This window comes from Pundamilia nyererei, unplaced genomic scaffold, assembly GCF_000239375.1.
Source record: "Pundamilia nyererei isolate P.nyererei 1_Seehausen unplaced genomic scaffold, PunNye1.0 scaffold00102, whole genome shotgun sequence".
NCBI classification, from domain to species: domain Eukaryota; kingdom Metazoa; phylum Chordata; class Actinopteri; order Cichliformes; family Cichlidae; genus Pundamilia; species Pundamilia nyererei.
The window spans coordinates 1,019,430-1,039,670 of NW_005187503.1; the positions used below are offsets into that span (position 1 = coordinate 1,019,430).

Sequence of the window (20,241 nt, forward strand, 5' to 3'; positions counted from 1 at the left end):
ACCTTTAAATAATCAAATTCCTTACTACAATATGACTGATCCTTTTATTTTTACGCATATATTTTCATTTTCTTGTGAGACGGTGCATGTTTTGAGGGGGCGGGAGAATAGATGGACATGTGGGCACATCTCAGCCGTCAGAGGGCGGGTTTGTAGCGTTGTGTTCGCAGCGTGTGGCTGCTGCTGCTACTGCTGCTGATGAGAGAAGCGGCAGGTCACCTACAGCTACACAAATCTCAACAGCAGAGGTCCAGCGCCTTGGATGCGACTTTAAAGCGCGTCGAGAACAATAAGCACCGACTTACAGCTGTTAGTTTTGAATGTGGTAGACTGTCTTGCCGTTTATCTACCTGCACTTCTCCTTTCTAGTGAAAGAACTGGGAAAACAAAACAAAAGGTGTGACTTGAAAAGTGCCCAGCGGGCACGCGTCAGAAGTCCGGATAGATTTGGCACAAGTAAAGATGCCCAAATAGGTTTCGTCGCAATGGGATTTGAGTTGAAGAACACGTAATCACTTACAAGTCACCCCGATTCAACCCGTTGTTAAGGTAACTGGAACTTGAAAAGGCGTATTTTCTTTCTCTTTTCGTCTTCTTCTTCTTCTTCTTGACCGCTGGGATGTTGTGAGTGACGCGTCGCCTGGGACAGAAGGAGCGGGGACGCAGAAGGAAGAGGGGGCACCAGAACTGGCTGAGCAGCGGAGGGATTATGGCTCTCGCAACGTTTTCCCTCAGCCTCATCACGCTGGCGCTTACAAACTTGCACCTTTCGAGAGCCAGCAATCGGCATGCGGTGTACTGGAACAGTTCAAACCTGCTGTAAGTGGTGCACTCTCTCCCCTTGTTAGCAAATTATCCGATGCTGGTCTTTGTCGATGCACACCTGTGTCGATAACTTGTTTACATGACGGTGTGAGCACCTTCTCCTGCAGCGACGTGCTTCTTTTATTTACAGCAAAGCTCTTGAACCACCACTGAAATACACCACAAGAGTTATATTTAAGAAATACGAGTTTATAATAAGATAATAACCAGTTGCAGTAGTTCATAAGTGTCTTCTTTTTTATCTCTTCAATAATTCCAAGCTTCAGATGTTTCCTTTGTTCCCAGTCATTTAATCCATTTGAGTGCAGTAATGCATCTCCACTGGGAAACTGTTTTTGCGATGCTCCTCGTGTTCACCCTGCCTGTAAAGTGCCTGCTATATAAATATTTGAATCCTGTCTCACATTTAGACCATCTACTTGCTCCCAGTATTGAGTCATTGAAGTAGTTTTCTTTTTCTTTTTTTTTACCTTGCTGTCTGCTCGTCCTCCCTGCCCCCATTCAGCATCAATGCATTATTCACATACATCACTCAAACTTGAAGAAGTCAGTGTATATGTGTGGTCATTACAAATAAGTATGCTTGCCACACTCACTCAAACATACCTCTGACTTTATTCTCATCCTGTGATTCCTCCGGCATCTGTGAGGTTGCTTACCTCTGGTGAGCTTTCTAAGGCTCTGCTATCTCTCTTTCTCTCTCTACTTCTATAAAGCCAGCTTGCTGTGGGGCAGAGATCGATGTGGATTCTACTGCCTTTGTCTTCTCATTAGCCAACAGTAAATTTATCTTTCTCACATTCTTTTATCTCTTCTCCTCACACAGCCTCCCTCTTTGCCTCCCCCACCACCCCCCACTCCTCGTTCGCCTCCTCTATCTGTGTTCCTCCTCTGTCCATTTGTATTCACCTCAGACGCGGGTCTCTCCTATCGCCTCTCTCTATCACATACTTTGCTTTTTTCTTCCTTCTCTTATTTTTCTACTGTGTATCACCAGCCCGTCTGTCCCCCTCAATTCCACCCCCCACCTTTCTTTTCCCCTCTTTCTGCATCTCATTTCCGCCCCCACATCTGCTGCTGCTGCTGGTCCCTCACTCGCCTTCCGGGCTCTCTGCTGGGGGCACACATACAGTAAACGATTGGAATTAGAAAAGTGGGGTGAATTTAAAAATAGTCATTATAATAACAGTTCTGAAACCTGATGGAAACAGTAAAGGTGATGCCGCAGCAGTGTCACTTCCTCATTAACATTAATGTGAGAATGGCAGAGTCACATTCACAACTGTTTCAGATTTATGACTACAGTTAATCCCGTCGGTGTGACATGAATAGAGAGGGGGTGTATTAACGGAGACTTAGTTGCGTTTTAGTGCTGAAAAAGTGCACGGGTTTTTGAGTGCCATAATCAACAGTAGTCTATCTATCAATTTTAATTAGTTGTCTGGCGTGTGCTCCATCTAAAATGATTTTCACAGCGTGGGTATGTTTGCTCGGTGTAGTTATTCATTACAGCGTTAGCACATTCGGTGGCTTTAAATTGACATTTATGTGTTAAAATGACAAATATGTGCACATATTGATGAATTCAAAATGCAGTGTGTGTGTTTGTGTGTGAGAGAGAGGCATAGAGGGAAGGAAGCAGAGAGAGAAAGACAAAGTGCAGGTGTGGGTCTACATGCATGCGTGTGCAAAACCTTCTTTTTCCACAGTGAGATACAAATCTCTAAAATAATGCAAAAACTGACCCAGTTTGCAGGTAGCAGACAAATCCTCAGAGGCTAAGGCAAGAATACTGATGGCCATCAAGCCTTAAAAGGCCCAAGGCTTGGAGCCATTTCTCCTACATGCACAGAAACCAGCTGAAGGCCTTGCTTGTTCAGTAACGCAGCTCTGTCTCTCATCCAGCTTTCGTTATAGAGGCAAGCTCAGGAGGGAGCAGTAAGAAATGAAGGCAGCAGGAGAGAGAAAGAAACCAGAGGCCTTTAGGGCCAAAACTCTGGTTCAGGCCTTAATGTTTCACCCTTGAGCGCAGCATTCAGCACAGATGGTTACGGCACAGCTGCAAGAAATGGGATCACTTGGAAGCCAAGCTGTTTGTGCCAAAGCCATGAAAATGGCTTTTTATGATAACGCTCAGCTAGAAATGTCTTGCTCTGGTATACTGAAAGTCAAAAGTGGATTGTCACACAGTGGATTCCTCAGTAATACTGCTCTGTTTGATTCTTTTCAGCTTTTCTGAGGTAAACAACATCAGATGATTTATTATTGCTTTTTGTCATGCCTCGCACAATTTGAAACGAGATATCCCGATTATCATAACCCCAAGAAATACCTCGGAGTGCTTTGATTACCGCCCAAGCCCGTCACGACCGCACTACCCCCCATTAGAAAGTGTTGGCCTCAGCTTCCACTCTCAGCAGTGTGCCTGGCCAACTCGTTACAGATGTCCCTGCTAATGGCTGACTGAGGCAAGAAAAAACACACACGCAGGCCATTAAATCATCTCGCATCTGAGGCCATCTGCCAATTAGAGGGGGGAGATGTGGAACATCTTGAGAGCATGCCGGAGCAGCGGTGCACTGCGGTAGCCTCGCCTACCCGCAAGCAGCGTCCCATACTCCTGCCACCTCCTCCCATCAGGTGTCTGGCCTCGCTGGTTTCACAGGACGCATCTCCATAATTGCCCGGTGTGATGTGGGTGTGATGAAAACAGCAGCGCAGCTTTCATTCAATCTCCCACTCCCTCACTAAGTCACATAGTTCGTCTGCTAATGCTTTTAACTTAGCAGAACACCAGAGCAAAAAAGTCTTTGCATGGGTGTGTGAAGGAATACCAGAGAATTGCGTTTGAAAATGTGCCACACGTCTCTTTGCTAAAATCGCCATTCCCTTGCCTGCTCAGCCAGATGAAAGCTTTCTTTCGCTGTTTGTGGCCGATACTTAGTGATTTACAGCTCAGCGTGTTTTATGCTACACATTATGGACTGATTTGGCCCTGAAATGGTGTCTGTCAAGCCCCTGGAACACACACACACAAAACAAAACAACCCAATTCCCCACACAGTATATCTGGTGCTACAAAATAAATTATCACCTTGACAAATAGCTTCCCAGAGAGTTCGAGGAACAGCGGCCCGGTGATCAATGTTGAGTCAAGGTGCCGTCTTTCTCAACAGGCTCATTAACCACCAGGTCGGTTTTTGTGGGTGTGTATACCCAGCTAGAGTTGGAGGCGGTCCCCTATGGGACAGAGGAAAACCTGGTGCCCTGTAGGAAACACTTTGTAGATATTAAGTTGCAGTAAAGGCAATCATTACTGAGAAATGAAGAAATGAGAGAGAGAAGGATGGGAAAAAGAAATGTCAGGTAATGGATAAGGACATTTCAGAAGGTAGATGGAGAAAAAGCAAAGGCTACAAAGTGTGAAGAATAGTACTGTAAGGAAGAGCTGGCTCTAACTGAGAGATTGTAATAGAAAGGAATGGAAGGTGAAGATGTTGGAAAGGTGGAAAGCAGAGATGTCTTTCACTAGAATAAAGCAGTGGAAAGATTAATTAAGTCGGTCAAAAGTCAGGAAGGGTGAAAAAGAGCTCAGGCTTTGCCGGATATGGAAGTTCGGTTATTTGGCTGAATGTGCTGTAGCTGCTGTTTTCTGGGGAGAAGATACCCACAGGAGTTGATCCGTGCTAATGTGGACACAGGCTGGGTCATTCATGTGGACCAGTGCTCCGAGACAATAGCTGCTGCCACTCACCTGCCCCTCGGCCCAGAGAAACACGGCGACGCATACGGAGCTTACGGGAGACAAGCAGATTTGCTACCTGATTACATGCACGTTCGTCCGCCTGCAGCTCTGTCTCTTGGCTGTCTTGGTAATTTTGCATACAAATGCATCTTATTCACCGGCATTCAATTTGTTCTTTTGCATTCATTGTACCACACAAGCGCCTCAAACAGCAGTAGATAGTGGGCTTTTTTTCTCCTTGGTTGCAGTTATGTTAAATGAGAGGGAATGTGTGTGAATAACACTGATTGAAAAGTGCAATTTGACCTTTTGAGTTTTTGAATTAATCATGTTCCTCCATATCTAAAATGGAATATTCCCTTCTCCAACTATTCAGGTTGTTTGTTGAGATATGAATGCTTTCCATTTCGTTTGTTTTAGACATTTAGAAGATTAGTTTGATGAGCACTGCTTTTAAATGGACGACTAACTTAGTATCATCGCCCAGCGCTCATTGGAAGTGAAGTGGTGGAAAGTGGTTAAAGGTTACTGGTCTGCAAAGCTGTGTTCTGACCATTTTTAGCTTGTTGCAATGTGGTATGAGTCACATAAGTAGATGGAGAAACACTGAAAGGATATTTAATGGTTCTTATAGATCCAAGAGTGGGTGTGCAGATCAATACATTTATATGGTATGGGAAGGTGAATGGAACCTGGCCAAACAAAAACACGACCTGGTTGCTTTTGGAGCAGCAATCAATCCGGGTGCATCAGGTGATCAATTTCCAAATGCATTTTTAATTTGATTTTGTGGTGTCCGTAAAGCGCCGTGAAGCATTCGGCGCTAAGCTCGGGAAGCTCAGATCAAGTATTGCCTTGGAACAGCATGCCTGAGAATTGATTATTATGGGCTTGTCAGTCACTGCTCCGGGGTTCATGCTCCTTAGAGGCCTTAACTATGTTTGTGTGAAACAAGGCCTTGGTACAGCTTCAGCAGGAGCTCCAGAGAAAGCAAAGGTTAGAAAAACACAAGTGCAGGCACGGATGAAAGAAAAGTAGCCTATGTGTTTTGAATAAATCCAAGACTCAAAGTAAATGCAACTTATTCCTCTGAAATGTGAAAATAAAATGAAAAGCTGTAGGAAAGTATGCACCTGTGCAATTCCTTCACAAGATAAAAATGAAAAACCTTTATCACAACGTTCTCCTTATGCGCATATTTTATAATATCTACTCTCATCTTTTTCTTTTCTTCCAGATATGAAACATGTGATTTAGAATTCTTAACACAAAGAGTGAAATTTAATATATTTAAGGGACATAATTGCAAAAACAAAAATAAAATGGCACAGCGTTCATTTTTGGCCACTGCTGTTGTTGGGCATAAATCACACTCTACCAAGCAGTTTGATTAAAGCCAACATGCAATTCAACAGATTTGAACCAAGGGAAAAGTCTGAAAACATCAGCTATTGTTCTGTTACAATAAAGTCTCCCGTCTTGGTGTTTCGGCTTTTTTATATCTATTCTGATCCTCCTAAAGGTCCAAAGCACTCCAAGCCTGCTGAGCTTCATTTTAATAAGGAATCTGCAGGTGTGGTGGGCCATTATAACCCGTTCATGAGCTCTGATGGGAAGCTACCTTGGGACTCATCTAAGAGCTACCTCAGGTGACCTGGAGTGCTTTTTTCCGTGGAGGAGTCCAAGGGAAAAACATAGTTAGGCTCTTCATATGTCATCAAAGGCCATTAGCATTCCTGCACTCCAAGCTTATAAAAACTGCACTTAACTGGCAGTGGGAACCCACAGGAGATAGTCCTGATCCCAGACAGGTAGAACCAATTTCAGACTCAATGATTTGAATGCAAATGCTTTCTACAAAGAGGGCTTTCCAACTTCAGAATGGCAACTCCACAGTACATTACACTGGGAGTCTGCACCGCAGTGCCCGTTACCCACTGGGAAATTACATTGCTGCTTTGATGAAAATGGCTGCCATGTAGGAAAAAGATCAAAGCTGTTGATAGGTGGATGGTCACTGGCTGGAGTTTGATTATTTGGGAAATGGGCCTTGTTAAGCTACATGGCCAGGAAAACAATATGGCAGCCACAGCAGTTGGTCAAAATAATTTGTTTTTTTATTGAAGCAGAAGGCCTCTTCTGAGGTATGGCAATTGAGGCGGTATTTTGCACCAACTGGCGCCCTCAGAGTTATCAGTGTCCTTTCATAAAAAAGGCAGCGAGCGAGGACACAGGTTTGTGCTCTGTCATATCTTGTTCTCTGTTCATTCCCTTCAGGTCTTGAGCCGTGACAGGTCTTCCCTCTAATGCTCTTGGGTGCTTAACAACAGCCGTGTTACGAGAAGTGGAAACTGTCCTCACAGCTTAGTGGATGATACGGCTCCAGTATTCCTTTTTATGTGAGGGCAATTTCGGATATGGGCAGCGTAATAATTAGATATTCTCTTATAATTGAGATTTTTCCTATTGAAGATGTAATTATATGAAGGTCTGAGACCCTTTGGCAGCCGTCGTCTCTGTAATAAGAATATTTGAAGAAAATTGAAATCTCTCTCTAGTGCTCTGTGCATCCAGAATGACAAAAAGTAATTTGACCTCTCAGCGGCAGCCGCCGCCGCTTAATGTATCCCTCTTATGTTGTTAGAGGGAACATTTAAATCAGTACATCTTTAAGCGAAACTGCTCTATTACAAATATGATAGCAAAGTCGTTAAAACTTGAAAGTGTGGCGCAAGTGAATCGGAGGGGAAGCTACCTACTGGCAGAAGTAAAGGTTAGATTGTTGTCGGGAACCTGGAGAGCTGTGCTGCGCAAATTTAAACTGCGGAGATATTGAAATGCTGTGCTTGTTGAGGTAATTACGTTGGAGGTATTAAATAAAACACTTTTTTTCAGGGAACATTCAGCTTTTGAAAAATATAGTACTGTACACGCAAGTCAGTATGCAGTGTCCACATCGGATTGCTGGGAAAGAGGTCGAATAGACGCATTAGTCCTTCTTGTTGTGTTTCTGTTGTGTTGAGGGGGACCAATAAACAATACTGTGAAAGCTGAATGTTTTTGAGTGCTACATGAGTTCAAAGTTACATAAGAAAATAAATGAAATCAAATGAAATAACAGTTAATATTAGATATATTATATTAGACACACAGGTGATTACTTTTTCAATTAAACTGAAGAAATGAAGTGAAGCCTGCCAGCTAGTTCAGGCAATCAACTTGAGCTGCGCTGCTTTGTACACAAATGGCATGGCTCATTCTCCTCATGAACACTGAATACTTCCTAACAGTTCAGTTGTCTATTTAATGCTACAGTCACACTACAGAAGACATTGATTGGACACTTTAGCACAACCATAATTACTGCAACTATGTGCAATTAGTTTTTTCATTGAAATGTTTGCCTTGAAGACAGGGATTATGACAGGGTCTATGACTGGTGACAATGAGCTGCTGTCTTCAAAAGTGACTTTGCATCAAGACAACATTAAAATGGCAATAAAACGGAGTCTGTTTGTGATTCAGTGGGGTGAAGTTGGCTATTAATGTGTTAATTGTGATAGTTTGTCAATTAACTTTGGTAAATCTGCAAAACTTGCAAATCTGTTGCAGTGTTTGGTGTGGTTGTGTCTTAAGAGGTGGAGCAGGTCATCTACCAATCAAAAGGTTGGTTATTCAATACCTGGCCTCTCCAGTCTGCATGTCCGTGACACTGAACCCCAAGTTTCTCCCGATACATTCACTGGACCATGAATGTGTATCAATGTTAGATAGAAAACACTTAGCCATAGAAAATAGTGCTTGTATAAAATCTTTTGTAGAAATGGGTGATTGAAGCTTGAAGTACAAAGCTTTGAGTGCTCAAGCAGAATAGAAAAGCACTGTACAAGAACCAGTCCATTTACAATTTATTTCCTATTCTAAATCTTTTACTGTCATCGTGTATAGAAATTCACATTAACTACTTAGTATTCCAGAGTCAGAATCTTTTAGATTTGAAACAGGAATTCCTCCACAAATAGTGACATAGATGCACCACGATGGGATTGGCAACCTGTCCCTTCTCCTTGTGATTGATCATGGTCACTCAGAGTATCAAACTCTGGTTGTTGCAACTACTTGGAGTTTGTCTCCAAAAGCATAATAAACTCAAGCAGTCACCTATTTTTCCTTGTGGCAAAGATGTTGCCATCCTACTTTAGTGTTACTAAATCATAATGAGGCTCACGCATGACCACATACATGGATTAAAGATTATGGCTGTGGTATGATTTTGACTAAGAAAATTGAGAAAATTAGAAGAGACAAAATACCTCAAGCAGCGTTCTCATGTTGCCGTACATTTAATTGCTGGGTATGCCATATGTGTGGCTTGCTGGTGTGGTTGCCAGTCACAAGGCAAGTAGTCTGAGCTTTGACTAGTTGTTGGCATGAGCTTAGCTGGCAACCTGTGACTTACTTTGATCACTACAAAATTCTTGATTTAAATAAACATGATCTGATTGGCTGGCACTTGAAAAGTTGAACTTTTCGCAACTCCAAGCAGCACAAACAAAGCATGGTATCGGCTCCGCAATTCAGTTTGACAACGTAAGTCATCTCCTTCAATGTGAATGACAGGCGAGAGCGTGAAAGCCTGAAAGATGTGCATGTGTGTTCTGTACAATACGGACTGCGAGAAGTGTGTCACTTTCTAAAGAGGGAGTTCTTGCAGGGTAGCAAGACTTCACTTCAATAAAGAGGACTGCTCATAGATCTTTTAGTAGGTGCTTTATTGAAAGAAAAAAATCTGATGCTGTGAGATGTCAGGCCAAGTTCAGATGGTGTTTGTTTCCACATAATAAGAAGCAAACCCCAAACCCTGAATGCTAAAACTGAAAACCAAGTACTTACCCAACTGACAAATAAAGAGCAAATTGAGTTTGGAGCCTACAATCCAAACTGTATTCTGCTGCTGCAATGAATCATGTGAAACTTCAGCTGTCTGACTGAAATGAGGCTTGTTTAATCTCACACTCATATGGATGAAAAACAGGGTGAAAATAATCTCCTGCTCCTCAGACTTAGCTATGCCACAATGAGATACTTGTGCAATTATTTATTAGAGACAAACGGGCAAAAATACTTTTTTTTAATGGTTCAGACTTTTATGTAATATAACAGGAGGTACAGTCAGCAGATCAGCAGACAGCTCAGTGGTACTCTGCTCCTTTCTTTGCACCCATGTTTCCATATCTTCAACCTCATCATTTAATCAGGTCTCGTGTTGGTCTGCATAAAAAAAATACCTACTCTGAATTCATTTGCCGCCTTGATGTGTAAATCCAGTCATGGTTAATGCATGAGCGACGGCACATGCATAATTATGACTCTGTACTCACACACCTGCGTTTTTTTCCCCTGCACTTGGACAAGACATGACTCAACACACTGCCGGCATCCTCCGTCACCGAGGGTGGGAAGGTTGGTGGTGGCGAAGGTGGGGATGTTTCAGTCCTTTGCTCTCTCCTGATCAGTTTGAAATGTTGATGAGGGAAATAGCTCTACATCGCAGTCTGTTATTTGCATTTGTTAAAGCTCAGAGGATGATTTGTAGAGGAATAAGAAGGGGTGGCGCCCTGCTTGTTATCGCAAATTTTTGAGAGCCGTAGTATTAATGACCAGGTTCTTGAAATATAAGAGTCTGTAATCTACCTGTTCGCCATGCCTCCTGATTAAACTGTGCAAATCTCCCCTGGCTATGTACCAATCTGCTGCAGTGCTTTGTTTGTTAAGTTATTTATTTGGTTGGTTCAGCTGCTTTTCAGCAGCTTGGGGCTATGTACAGCAGACATCTGTGAGTGCTGCCCCGATGACCATAGTGTTAAAGCTACATTTCTTACTTACCGTGAGTGTTGTATATGCAATGTTTTCTCATGGTAACAACCGGTGTAATGCAGCATAGCACTGTGTCTAGACTAGCATGGTGTGTAAAACTGGGAATCACACAGAGACGAGCCCAGCGCTTCACCATGCTGTGTGTGGGTGTATAGAATATCAATGTCCTGCTGTGCTCTCTCACTCTGTGTTTGTCTGGCTGCTATTAGGTGGCATTTAAGGTGTTTTCATGTCTCAATGTCTGTCTGGGTTCTTGTATGTGTGCGCGTACATCCTTGTTTGATTGATTGTCTTTGAAAGCACAGTAATGATTCTGTCTCCTCGTCTTGGCCCTCTCCGTCTCTTTTGGTCAGTGTCTCCCTCACGCCTGCGTTTGCCTCGCAGAGCAGCAGCGCTCTCCGTCTTCCTGCCGTGTTGTTTGAAGTGTTTTTGCTCAGCCTTCTGTTCCTGCTCCGTTCTCACCTTGTGTGGAGTCAATGGGAAGTCCCAGAAGACTGCCTCGCTCAACCGCATTGCTGTGCGTGGGAGGGAAAGTGGGCACTACCGCCCATTTACCTTCCCTTTAATTTATCGCTCTATTGCAGTTGAAAGAGTGAATCACATAGGTCGTCTCATTATTTAGAAATCATCTCGCTCATAGACGTCTTAGTACAGTGTGAGAACATGAGGGAGGCTGTGGTTTTCCTTCTCACTGCATTCTTTGTGCCCGTGTGTCTTTCAGTATAGGATAAAGTATATGTACTGTGAGAGATAGATGGTTATGATAAATAGATTTGCTTTTGCAGCGCTTAAAGGGATTCTGTGCCACTTCCCAGGAGGAAAAGGTAGAAAAAGTTCTGACAAAAAATAACCAAAAGGAAGAGGAAGAAAGTGAGTATGGGGGAGGAAAATGAGGGGAAAAAAGGAACTTGTGAGAGGGGGATATAAAGCATTTCTAAGATGTAAAGGCTGACAGTGGAGTGGAGGTGGGGGATAGGCTAGGACGAGGAGGAGGAGGGGGGAAAAGGGGATATTTGTATGTAGGGGAGAGGAAGAGTCTGCATGGAGAATATTAATGGTGTGTCAGGAATTGGAGTATCTTTAAAGACCTCAACCTTTTCTGTGGTGCTGATGTGTACTGTATCAGAACAAGCAGCTTGGAGGCACTGCTGAAAAATCAGGAAAAATAGCAGAACAGGCAACTGTCACAGTGGCTATTCTGAACCCACACACAATATTGTACCGGTCGGAGTAGTGTTTGCATGGCACAGATCCTGGTGGCTATGAATCAGGAAATAGTAATGGCCCACTCAGATAATTTCCACTGCTTGTCCACAAGGGTTGGGAAATTGGACAAATATATCATGATATATTGTGCTAGCAGTGATTAGCCAAGTCCATTATCAGTGGTTCTTTTTCGAGCCGATTCTCGATGATGATTTTTATCTTTGTAGGTTAACAGTTTGGAATTCTTCTTTTATGAAAATGCAGCACTATGAATTTATAGACACTGATACCACTGATCTGATGGGGAAAACTGGCCTTTGAATGGTCCACAGTATTTCCCGCAAATTCAGTGTGTGATGCTAGTGTATGTGCACTCATCTGGTTTAGCATGCATGGGTGTGCATGTGGCTACTTTCCCAGTACATTGGCTTTCTTAAATGACTTAATAAATAACAGAGTTTCTTCTCTACAAATATTTTATTTGCCTAGAACTTTGCAGTAATAAATAAATAATAAATATAATCAGATGCTTCTTTAGTGAGTCTCTCATCCTGCAGATGAACTCTGTCTTGAACTGCAGTTATCAAAAGTAGTCCTTGTTCTTCTCTGCATCATTTGTCAGCTTGGTGTCGTGGAAGGTTTGTAATACAGGTTCTAGCTAGACTGGCCCTCCTGCTCAGATTGGATCTCCAGAGCAGTATAAAGAGTAGCAGCAGTGCTCCAAGATACGGATATGGAGTCTGTCCAATGGTGGTACGAGAAGCTCACTGGGGAAGCAGGTAATTGATGTTGAGGGCTGTAGTAAGACACCTGAGCTGGGGGAATAGTCCTCCAGTAAACCAGTCACTGGTGGCATTGTTCTGTCAGATGGTTTAAAATTAAAAACAAATAATAAAAATAGGCATTTGTTTATGCACAGCTCTCTCAACGTCCTACCATAGCATTGCAATCAGGTTGAGGTCTCAGCTTCCTCTGGGCTATTGTGGCATGTTGTTTCTTTTCTTTTTCAGTCATTCTGTTGTAGAGTTGCTGCTGCACTTGCGATTGCCCTGGTCATGTGCTGAAAAACAAGCCTAAATCATTACCTCTCCGCCACTGTACTTGACATTTCATATAAGGTATTTGTCCTGACATGCTCCAATGTAGTGTTGTGTATTATGGCCAGACATCTCTGCTTTGGTCTGCCTGTCAGTCTGTCCAAAGGACAATTTTCCAGGAGTTGGACTTTGGATGCTCTTCCAAATAAGCCAGGTTTGTTTTTAATTGGACAGTCATGAGCTTTAACTTTTAACATGCCAACTGAAGCCTGTAGAGTGTTTTTTTTTTTGGCAGCGTCTTGGAATATTGCACAATCTGACCTTGGAGTGCATTTGTTGGGACATCAGTCCTCGGAAAGTTGTGACATTGTGCCATTGTGTCTGCATATCTATCAATCTAGCTAGCTAGCTAGCCAGGTAATTCACTCTGTACCTCTCTCTTTAAGTATTATTCACATGCCTCAAACACAGCCACCAATTTTTCAGTTACTGTCGTGTCAGGACTGTGAAATCCCTCCAAGCACCTGTCAGCTCTGGGATCTACAGCAGGAAGGAGAATAGAGGGTGCTGCAGGTGTGCGCATTGTGTGTGCGCGCACATGCGTGAGAGGGAAGGGAAGTGTGAGAAAAGGAAGAGGGAGAGAGAAGTGACACTCATTTACCACATGATGCAAGGAAGAAACACACTGTCTTTTGTGGAAGCCTGTGTCACAGGTGACAGTCAGTGACAGGGCCATGAACAGGCCTCTCAGGAAGGTAGGAGCCAAAGACGCAGGAAATGTATATGGTAGTCCTCGTATAGCAGATGACAAATAGAGTGAGTATAGGCGTAGGCTACGGTGGCAGCGAGAATAACAGTGGAGCACATTGTTAGGAGTTAAATGATGTAGTGAAGAGAATAACATATATAGCCTGAGGTCTTTGTGTAGAAGATGGGGAAAGCAAGTGACGCACAGCAACTGCAGGAGATGGATTCCCCTTGTGGAAATTGGTCTAATACCAGGAGGTTTATTCCTTGAAAATGCTTGCTGCCTTTAAAAACATTGCGGTTGTAATTAGAAAAAAGGGAGAGACTGTAGATAATCAAATTCACATCTCTGTCTGATATCTCTTTTGTTTTGCTTTTTAATTTAATCCAGAGTAATGCAAATTGAAACATCAAACTCTCAAGTTCTCCTTTCTGTCAACACAAATTGTCTGCTGAAAGAAAGTTTTACTCGTCTTCAAGATTCCCTAAAATCTGTGACAGCCTCAGACTTGGCATTTGCAATCATAAAACAGCCTGTAATCCCTAATTAGCAGGCTTTAATTTTCTTAACGGGAATGAACTTTTGCTCAAATTAGAGGTTCCATTAAGTTTTGATTCGAACCTCCAGCGCACGCCGTGCGGAGGGAGGGAAACGAGTGTGGAGGAAACGATATCTCTACCTAATGTGCAGTGCTAGAAAGATAACGGCAGTTTCAGAAATGCCAGAGACATTAGCATTCTTGCATCGTGGTATGTGTGTGTGCGGTCTCAGTTTTTAAGTCTAAAAAAACCCCAAAACTGTTGTGCGTCAGCGAAAACCAGTACCCGCACCCCCTCACAACACACACCTCCTCTTCATTAGACAGTTCATCAGCAATCTATCATCATATGTATTATTTATGAGTGGAGCTGAGTTAATTTTAAACATGCAGCACAGGTTTCTTTAGTTATTTAGGTTTCATTTTTTTATTTTTTAACTAGTGTCAGCCCTATTGTATATTTAGAGACAGGGAGAGAGCGCTCGGAGCTTTAGAAAATGATGCTTTTCTCCTTAATGAGGACTTGTTTCCACCGCTGCCACCTCAACCCGAGCAGAGCGCCAGGGTTTTCTGCTCTGCCAGCCTGTGCTTGTATGCAAATATCCATTTTTCAATCAACCTTGCCGTTCTTTCCGAGGCGTTCGATACAGGTCTGGCCTTTTGCGAAGTAATTCACCCAGAATTCCTTTGACCTCCGAGGTCAGCGGGTGGAACGACACCTTTAATCACTAACCTCCACTCGCTGTCGACCGAGACCCAGGGAGGTCACTTAAAGTAAACAGGCTCTCGGATTGCATTTAAATAAGCAACTCATGATAGTGTAATGGCATTGACTGAGTCAGGTTAGCGCATCTGTCTGTAACAAGATAGAAAACATTTTGCACCAATGTTTGGAACTTAAATAGGCAAATTTGCATTACAATAGGATTATCTGTGACCAAGATGTTTAATAAGCTACCAGGCATCTTCTGTTTTTCAAGTAGTTTCTGGTCAGGAGGCTTTTTTCTGAATATCAGAAATTAAGCAATACTGTAACATTGCCTTAATACTTCAATTTTAAACTTGTTTTGAACAAAACTTAGAACTGTAGCTTTTTTCTGGATTTTTATCCCCATTAAAAAGCACCAGTGATTCCTTTTTTGTTGTTGTTGTTGAGTTAAAATAGGCAAGAGAGAAAATGTTATAAAGCTTGAAAGTTTTTTTCCCCTAATTGTTTTGGCACATATCTCATAACACTTTAAAAAGAATTCTCAGCAACAGAAAAAGCATTTCCCAAAACTGTTCATGTGTTCAGCAAAACACTATAGTTAACCCACAAAAGGCTGTAACTCATCCAAAACTGTCAAAATGAAGTTTTTGTGTCCATGAATACGTCGGTGCCACCAACATCTTCTGATGTTTTTACTGATATTGAATTTCTATTGTAACTGACTGCTATTGTGTGTCAAAATTAACTGCCCCGATTTCCGGAGCACAATGTTCTGCATTCTGCTTTGTAAAAATAATGTGACGCACGTAATGCTCGAAAAAGATAATTATAATTTCCCTCATGGGAAGGTTGGATGTCTGAGATGATTAACAGTTGAAACCTGTTTGTTGAAGCTGTGCTTCTAATGTATTGCTGGCAAAGCCACCTGAGTTCCCAAACCAAGTCTGACCAAAAATATTGGAGTTTTAAGATGAGTATTTGACTTCACTTGGCCTTCCTCTGGTTTAGTCCCAGGAACTGCCAAATAATTTCATGCCCTTTAGGACTTCTTCTATGGTTGAATTCCTGGGGGCGTGTGCCAAGTGTGATGTGAAGCTGGGAGAGGTTTAGGAATTAGAGGATTTACAGGTGAGAGAAAATTCCTGAAACAAAGCATGCTTTCCAAAATGTAAGTGTCAATCATTTATTTTCATCAATCAACAAAATGCAGAGAATGAACAAAAGAAAAATTCAACTTCAACAACAACAACTTCTTGTTGTTTTTTACTAAAGAAAGTTCTTAATGACTTTTGCTGTATTTTTGGGGTCGTTGTCCTGCTGCAGAATACATTTGGGGCCAATAAATAATCATTTATATTTCTGAAAGCATCCTTTGTTTACAGCAGTTTTTTTCTGGAGTGCCTGTATAGATGGGAATTGCTTTCTCAGTTTTTAATCTTTTAATTTAATTTTTCGTCACTTTTGGCCAAACCAAAGTGCACTATAAATAGGCTGTGGCAAACCACTACTAGGAGATACTGTGTGCAGTAACGTAATGCAATAACACAATACTGCTGGGAATCACTGGACATCCTGTCAGTAAGTTTTGCCACAGATGCTCAACCTCCTCACACCTACGTATCGCTCTGTTGGCAATGTAAGCCCAACTGTGAAGAACTCCTGCGTGCCCAAACCATCCTCGACACTCTTCTGCATGCTTCTGTTTTCTGCTGTCTTCCTCTTAATACAACTTCTTTCTCCTCTTCCACTCACATGAGCTGGTGTTGCCCCTGCAAAATATTTATCTGAGCAGGCCTCTGTTTTTGTTTCTCCTAATTTTTATGAATATTTTTTAACAATACTCACAACTTACATTTGTAAGCTGACTGAACAACAGGCACCACTGAAGGAGCCAACAACTGGGCAAATACCAAAATTCCTTGTTGAGTTTCAGCTAATAAGGCATTTTAAGTTTAGCCTATGTCTTTTCAGGACTCATCACTTGGCCGTGATCTTGAAGCCAGCTGGGCATTTATTTGGTCAGTCATTTTGAACCATTATTGAAATGATCTTTTATTTTATTTTTCACAGGGCCATAAAATGTATTTATAAAATTAAAAGTCAAATCTAATAAAATAGCGCTTGCTGACTTATTTTTAAAGTTTGAATTTGTAGTTCTGTTATAATTTTTGTCGTTACAGAATTTTCTCATAGATTTTAATGCAGGAAACGTGCCTCTTTCTATTGCTGTCTGTGGTTTAGCAGACTACCTACATCACACCATAAAACACAAAGTCTCCGTCAGTGTGTTCGTTTGTTACTTTGTCCACAAACTCCTCGTAGGCCCACCAAGAGTTGAGCTGCCAGACTTGGCCACTTAAGCCACTGAAGGTTCTTATCTATAACAGATATAATGGGGCATTTTATTGCCTAGCAACCACCTAGCAACATCCTAAAAGAATTCGTTTTTAGCATTTTTGCATCATGTAACTTTTATTTAATGACAGTAATATCTAAATGATATTATGACAACATTGTTTTGCTTACCAAAAGGCTAGCATGGCCTGTTTTTGCACTTGTGCATCTATGACACCTTATGAAAGAATCCGGTTGTTTTAACGTAGCAATAACAACTCATTTATACCCACAAATGTTTCAGTTTAAACGTCTAAAAGCCAGCTAAAATGAAAATTTTAAACAACAAATACAAAAACAACCAGCATCCACTCTCAGTGTGATTAAGTATGCCACTCTGCCAACTGCATAAACAGACACAACAATACTGTAGCATGGGCATGTACCAGTCAGTGAAATTTATGAAATACTGGCGCACAGGAGCTTGACACTTAGATGTACTTCTCTGTATATGATGACTAACGACAATGACATAATGTTGGCATGTTTTGGCATGTGACATTTTTCAACTGAGAAGGAAACATAATCTTTTTTGATCACATTTAAAACCAATAGTTATTCAAATTGCCGTTGTATGTGCAAAACAAAAATGAGAAATTTCTGTTATGCTGCAACAAATAATCAAATGTTCCAAAGAATTTCACTTGATTTGTTTTGCCAGTAAGTTACTCAAGAATTTAATCATAAACATTTATAAATAACACCGAAGCTTACTAGTTAAAATATGAAAAGCGTACCTTTAGGGATTGCATCCATATTTAACAACACTCCGACGCTATTATACTGAACAAGCATGTTGTTTATGTGGAGGTGGATGACTATAACGATACATCTATCTTTCATGCAGCACATTAGAGATTTTACCATACATAATTAATATCTCCCTTTTTGTATCTTAGTATTCTAGCCTCAGCTGTACCTTAACTATGGCTTACTATAACCACAGTCTTTCTTTTCATGGTCTTACTTCTGATTGTATTGAAGAGGTGAAAACAAATTTCAGATGTTGCCACTGGAAGTGAAAGAAATTGTCTTTGAGTAGAATTTTATGGAATAGTCCAGCTGCACTATTCTGTTGTAATATCCAGCTATAAGCCTCCGAAAGCAGAAAACTTCAGCCTTTTTTTAACATTTACCGCCAAGGTGCCCTTGAGCAAGGCAATAAACTTTTAATTACTGACGTGCCGTAGTTTAATAGCCAGCTGTACAGGGCTGGTTTTACAGTATGTGTAACCCTGCTCTCTTATGACTTCAGGCTGCTACAATAAATGTTGTCCATGCAAACAAGTCTGGATAACAAAGAGAAAAAAAATGAGTCATCCATCTGTAGTACTACACATACTATAGGTGTGACCTGTAAGGGAGAATTACACTGTATATTGTCATTCTCTGAGATGCTTCTCCTGCCACTGAGTAGTTTATCTTAGATGTGGCATCAGTCTCTGTGCAGACACCTCATCTCCCTCTTTACCACATAAACCCAAATGCCAAATCTTCCATAAGCCTCACGGTTTAAACCAAGATACGCTGTAAATCCACTTGCCGACACTTTACATCTACCATACACGCCAACATGCCAATGCAGACAGTACTGTTCAGCTTGACTGGGAATTCTTAACAAGGCGATAATTGTAAAATTGTATTGAGTATTGAGAAATTATGCAAATTTGCATTTGTTCTGCACATCTTTTAATTCAAATACATGCAGAGCAATCATGACAAATTGATTAAAGTTTTGATTGGAGGAGATTTTTTGAATGTTGTTTAGTTATTAGTGATGTGGTGCTTTTATAAAACAGCTCATCAAAGACACCCCCCCCACAAAAAAAAAGTCTTTGTTTCCACCGAAATAACTTAATGTCTAACTAATCAAGGAAGAAAAGAGCTACACACACACTTGGACACACACATTCACACAGACAGAAAATCCGGTAACTCTGATTCTTCTCTGTAAAGCCCTGCAGGTGTGGTCCACTCCTCCTGTGCTATTAGCACAGCCTATCATTGGTATTCATTTCCCGCTCCTAATTCCCCCACAGTATTTTTTTCCCTTCTCACTTGACAGAGGACCGTGGGTTAAACGCCGGGGGGAGCGCTTCATCACGACTAGATCTGATCCAATTAAATACAGATTTAATCAGCCCCGCAGTCGGCGAGTGAATACTCAATGTGATCAGGCCGTTGGTAACTGGAAGCCAAGCAGCGTGGGCGCTGGTTTCCATCCCCAGGCCAGAAGATTGGCTTGGTGGGTGAGGAAGCACCTTGATCCTATCTGACCTGTCAACTGGGCTCATTCAGATATCTGCAGATAGGTTCGGTTGTCATTTTTTATTAACCTGATAGAACGCTGAAGCTGTTTCTTAATTCTCTACAGTGTCCACAAGCCCTTGTTATGATGCTTCCTAACACAATGTTAGTGTTGTGAGATGCTGAGACAGCAGGAAGAGCTATAAGATGAGGCCTTAATGCAGGCAGTCACAAAAATTAAGAGATTTAAGGAGTTATGTGTGGCAGGCTAGACATTTTGCTGGGGGTTAACATTTCATTTACTTTCTCGTGTACCAGTGGCCACATGAATGGAAAGGAAAGCATAAACCCCCCCCGCCCCTCCTTTCCTGCCAGAGAGGGAAGATTTTACCTCCTTCTTCCCAAATGGCTGCAGCTGCTGATTGTTGAAACCTTTTACTCTGCAGAGGAAGCAGTCCTGTGATATGAAATACAGCTCCCCGGTGCCCCATCAAAGTCCACTGTAACTGCTGTGTCACCTTCAGAGTTCCAAGGGAGGATTGTACATCGGGAGCTGCTGCACAGCTTACTAATGAGAAGTCATTGGGAATCGGGTTGCTTTTTAACATAGCCCAATGTCTGGGGGTCGTTTTAGTTATGACCTGAGACTTAATTACAAATCCTGCTATTTAGTATATGGTGTTATGCATGAGAGCCAGCGAGAGAGAGAGACTGGCAGTCTGTGACTAGATATTTCTGTGAAAAATAACGACTCTGGCTGTCATTCAAATGTGTAACTGTAAATAAGTAATGCCTGTCTCAGTTAGCCACATCCCACACAATGCAAACATAACACACCATGTCATTAAGTGCACTGTTTAGTGTCTGAATCAAATCCAACCTGGCAGGCACATTGCTCTGGCTGGCGAATCTTAA

At 41.9% G+C, this 20,241-nt stretch overlaps 1 protein-coding gene across 2 annotated transcripts in view; it reads left to right on the plus strand.

Annotated features, from left to right (window-relative positions):
• Window positions 1–206: 206 nt before the first annotated feature.
• The window catches only part of efna3a (ephrin-A3a), a 72,707-nt gene continuing 52,672 nt past the window's right edge, over window positions 207–20,241 (plus strand). For both annotated transcript variants that reach the window (XM_005740658.2, XM_005740659.2), the window contains exon 1: window positions 207–819. In XM_005740658.2, the coding sequence (XP_005740715.1) occupies window positions 710–819 (110 nt within the window). In that variant the 5' untranslated portion in view covers window positions 207–709. The remainder of the gene's footprint in view (window positions 820–20,241) is intronic.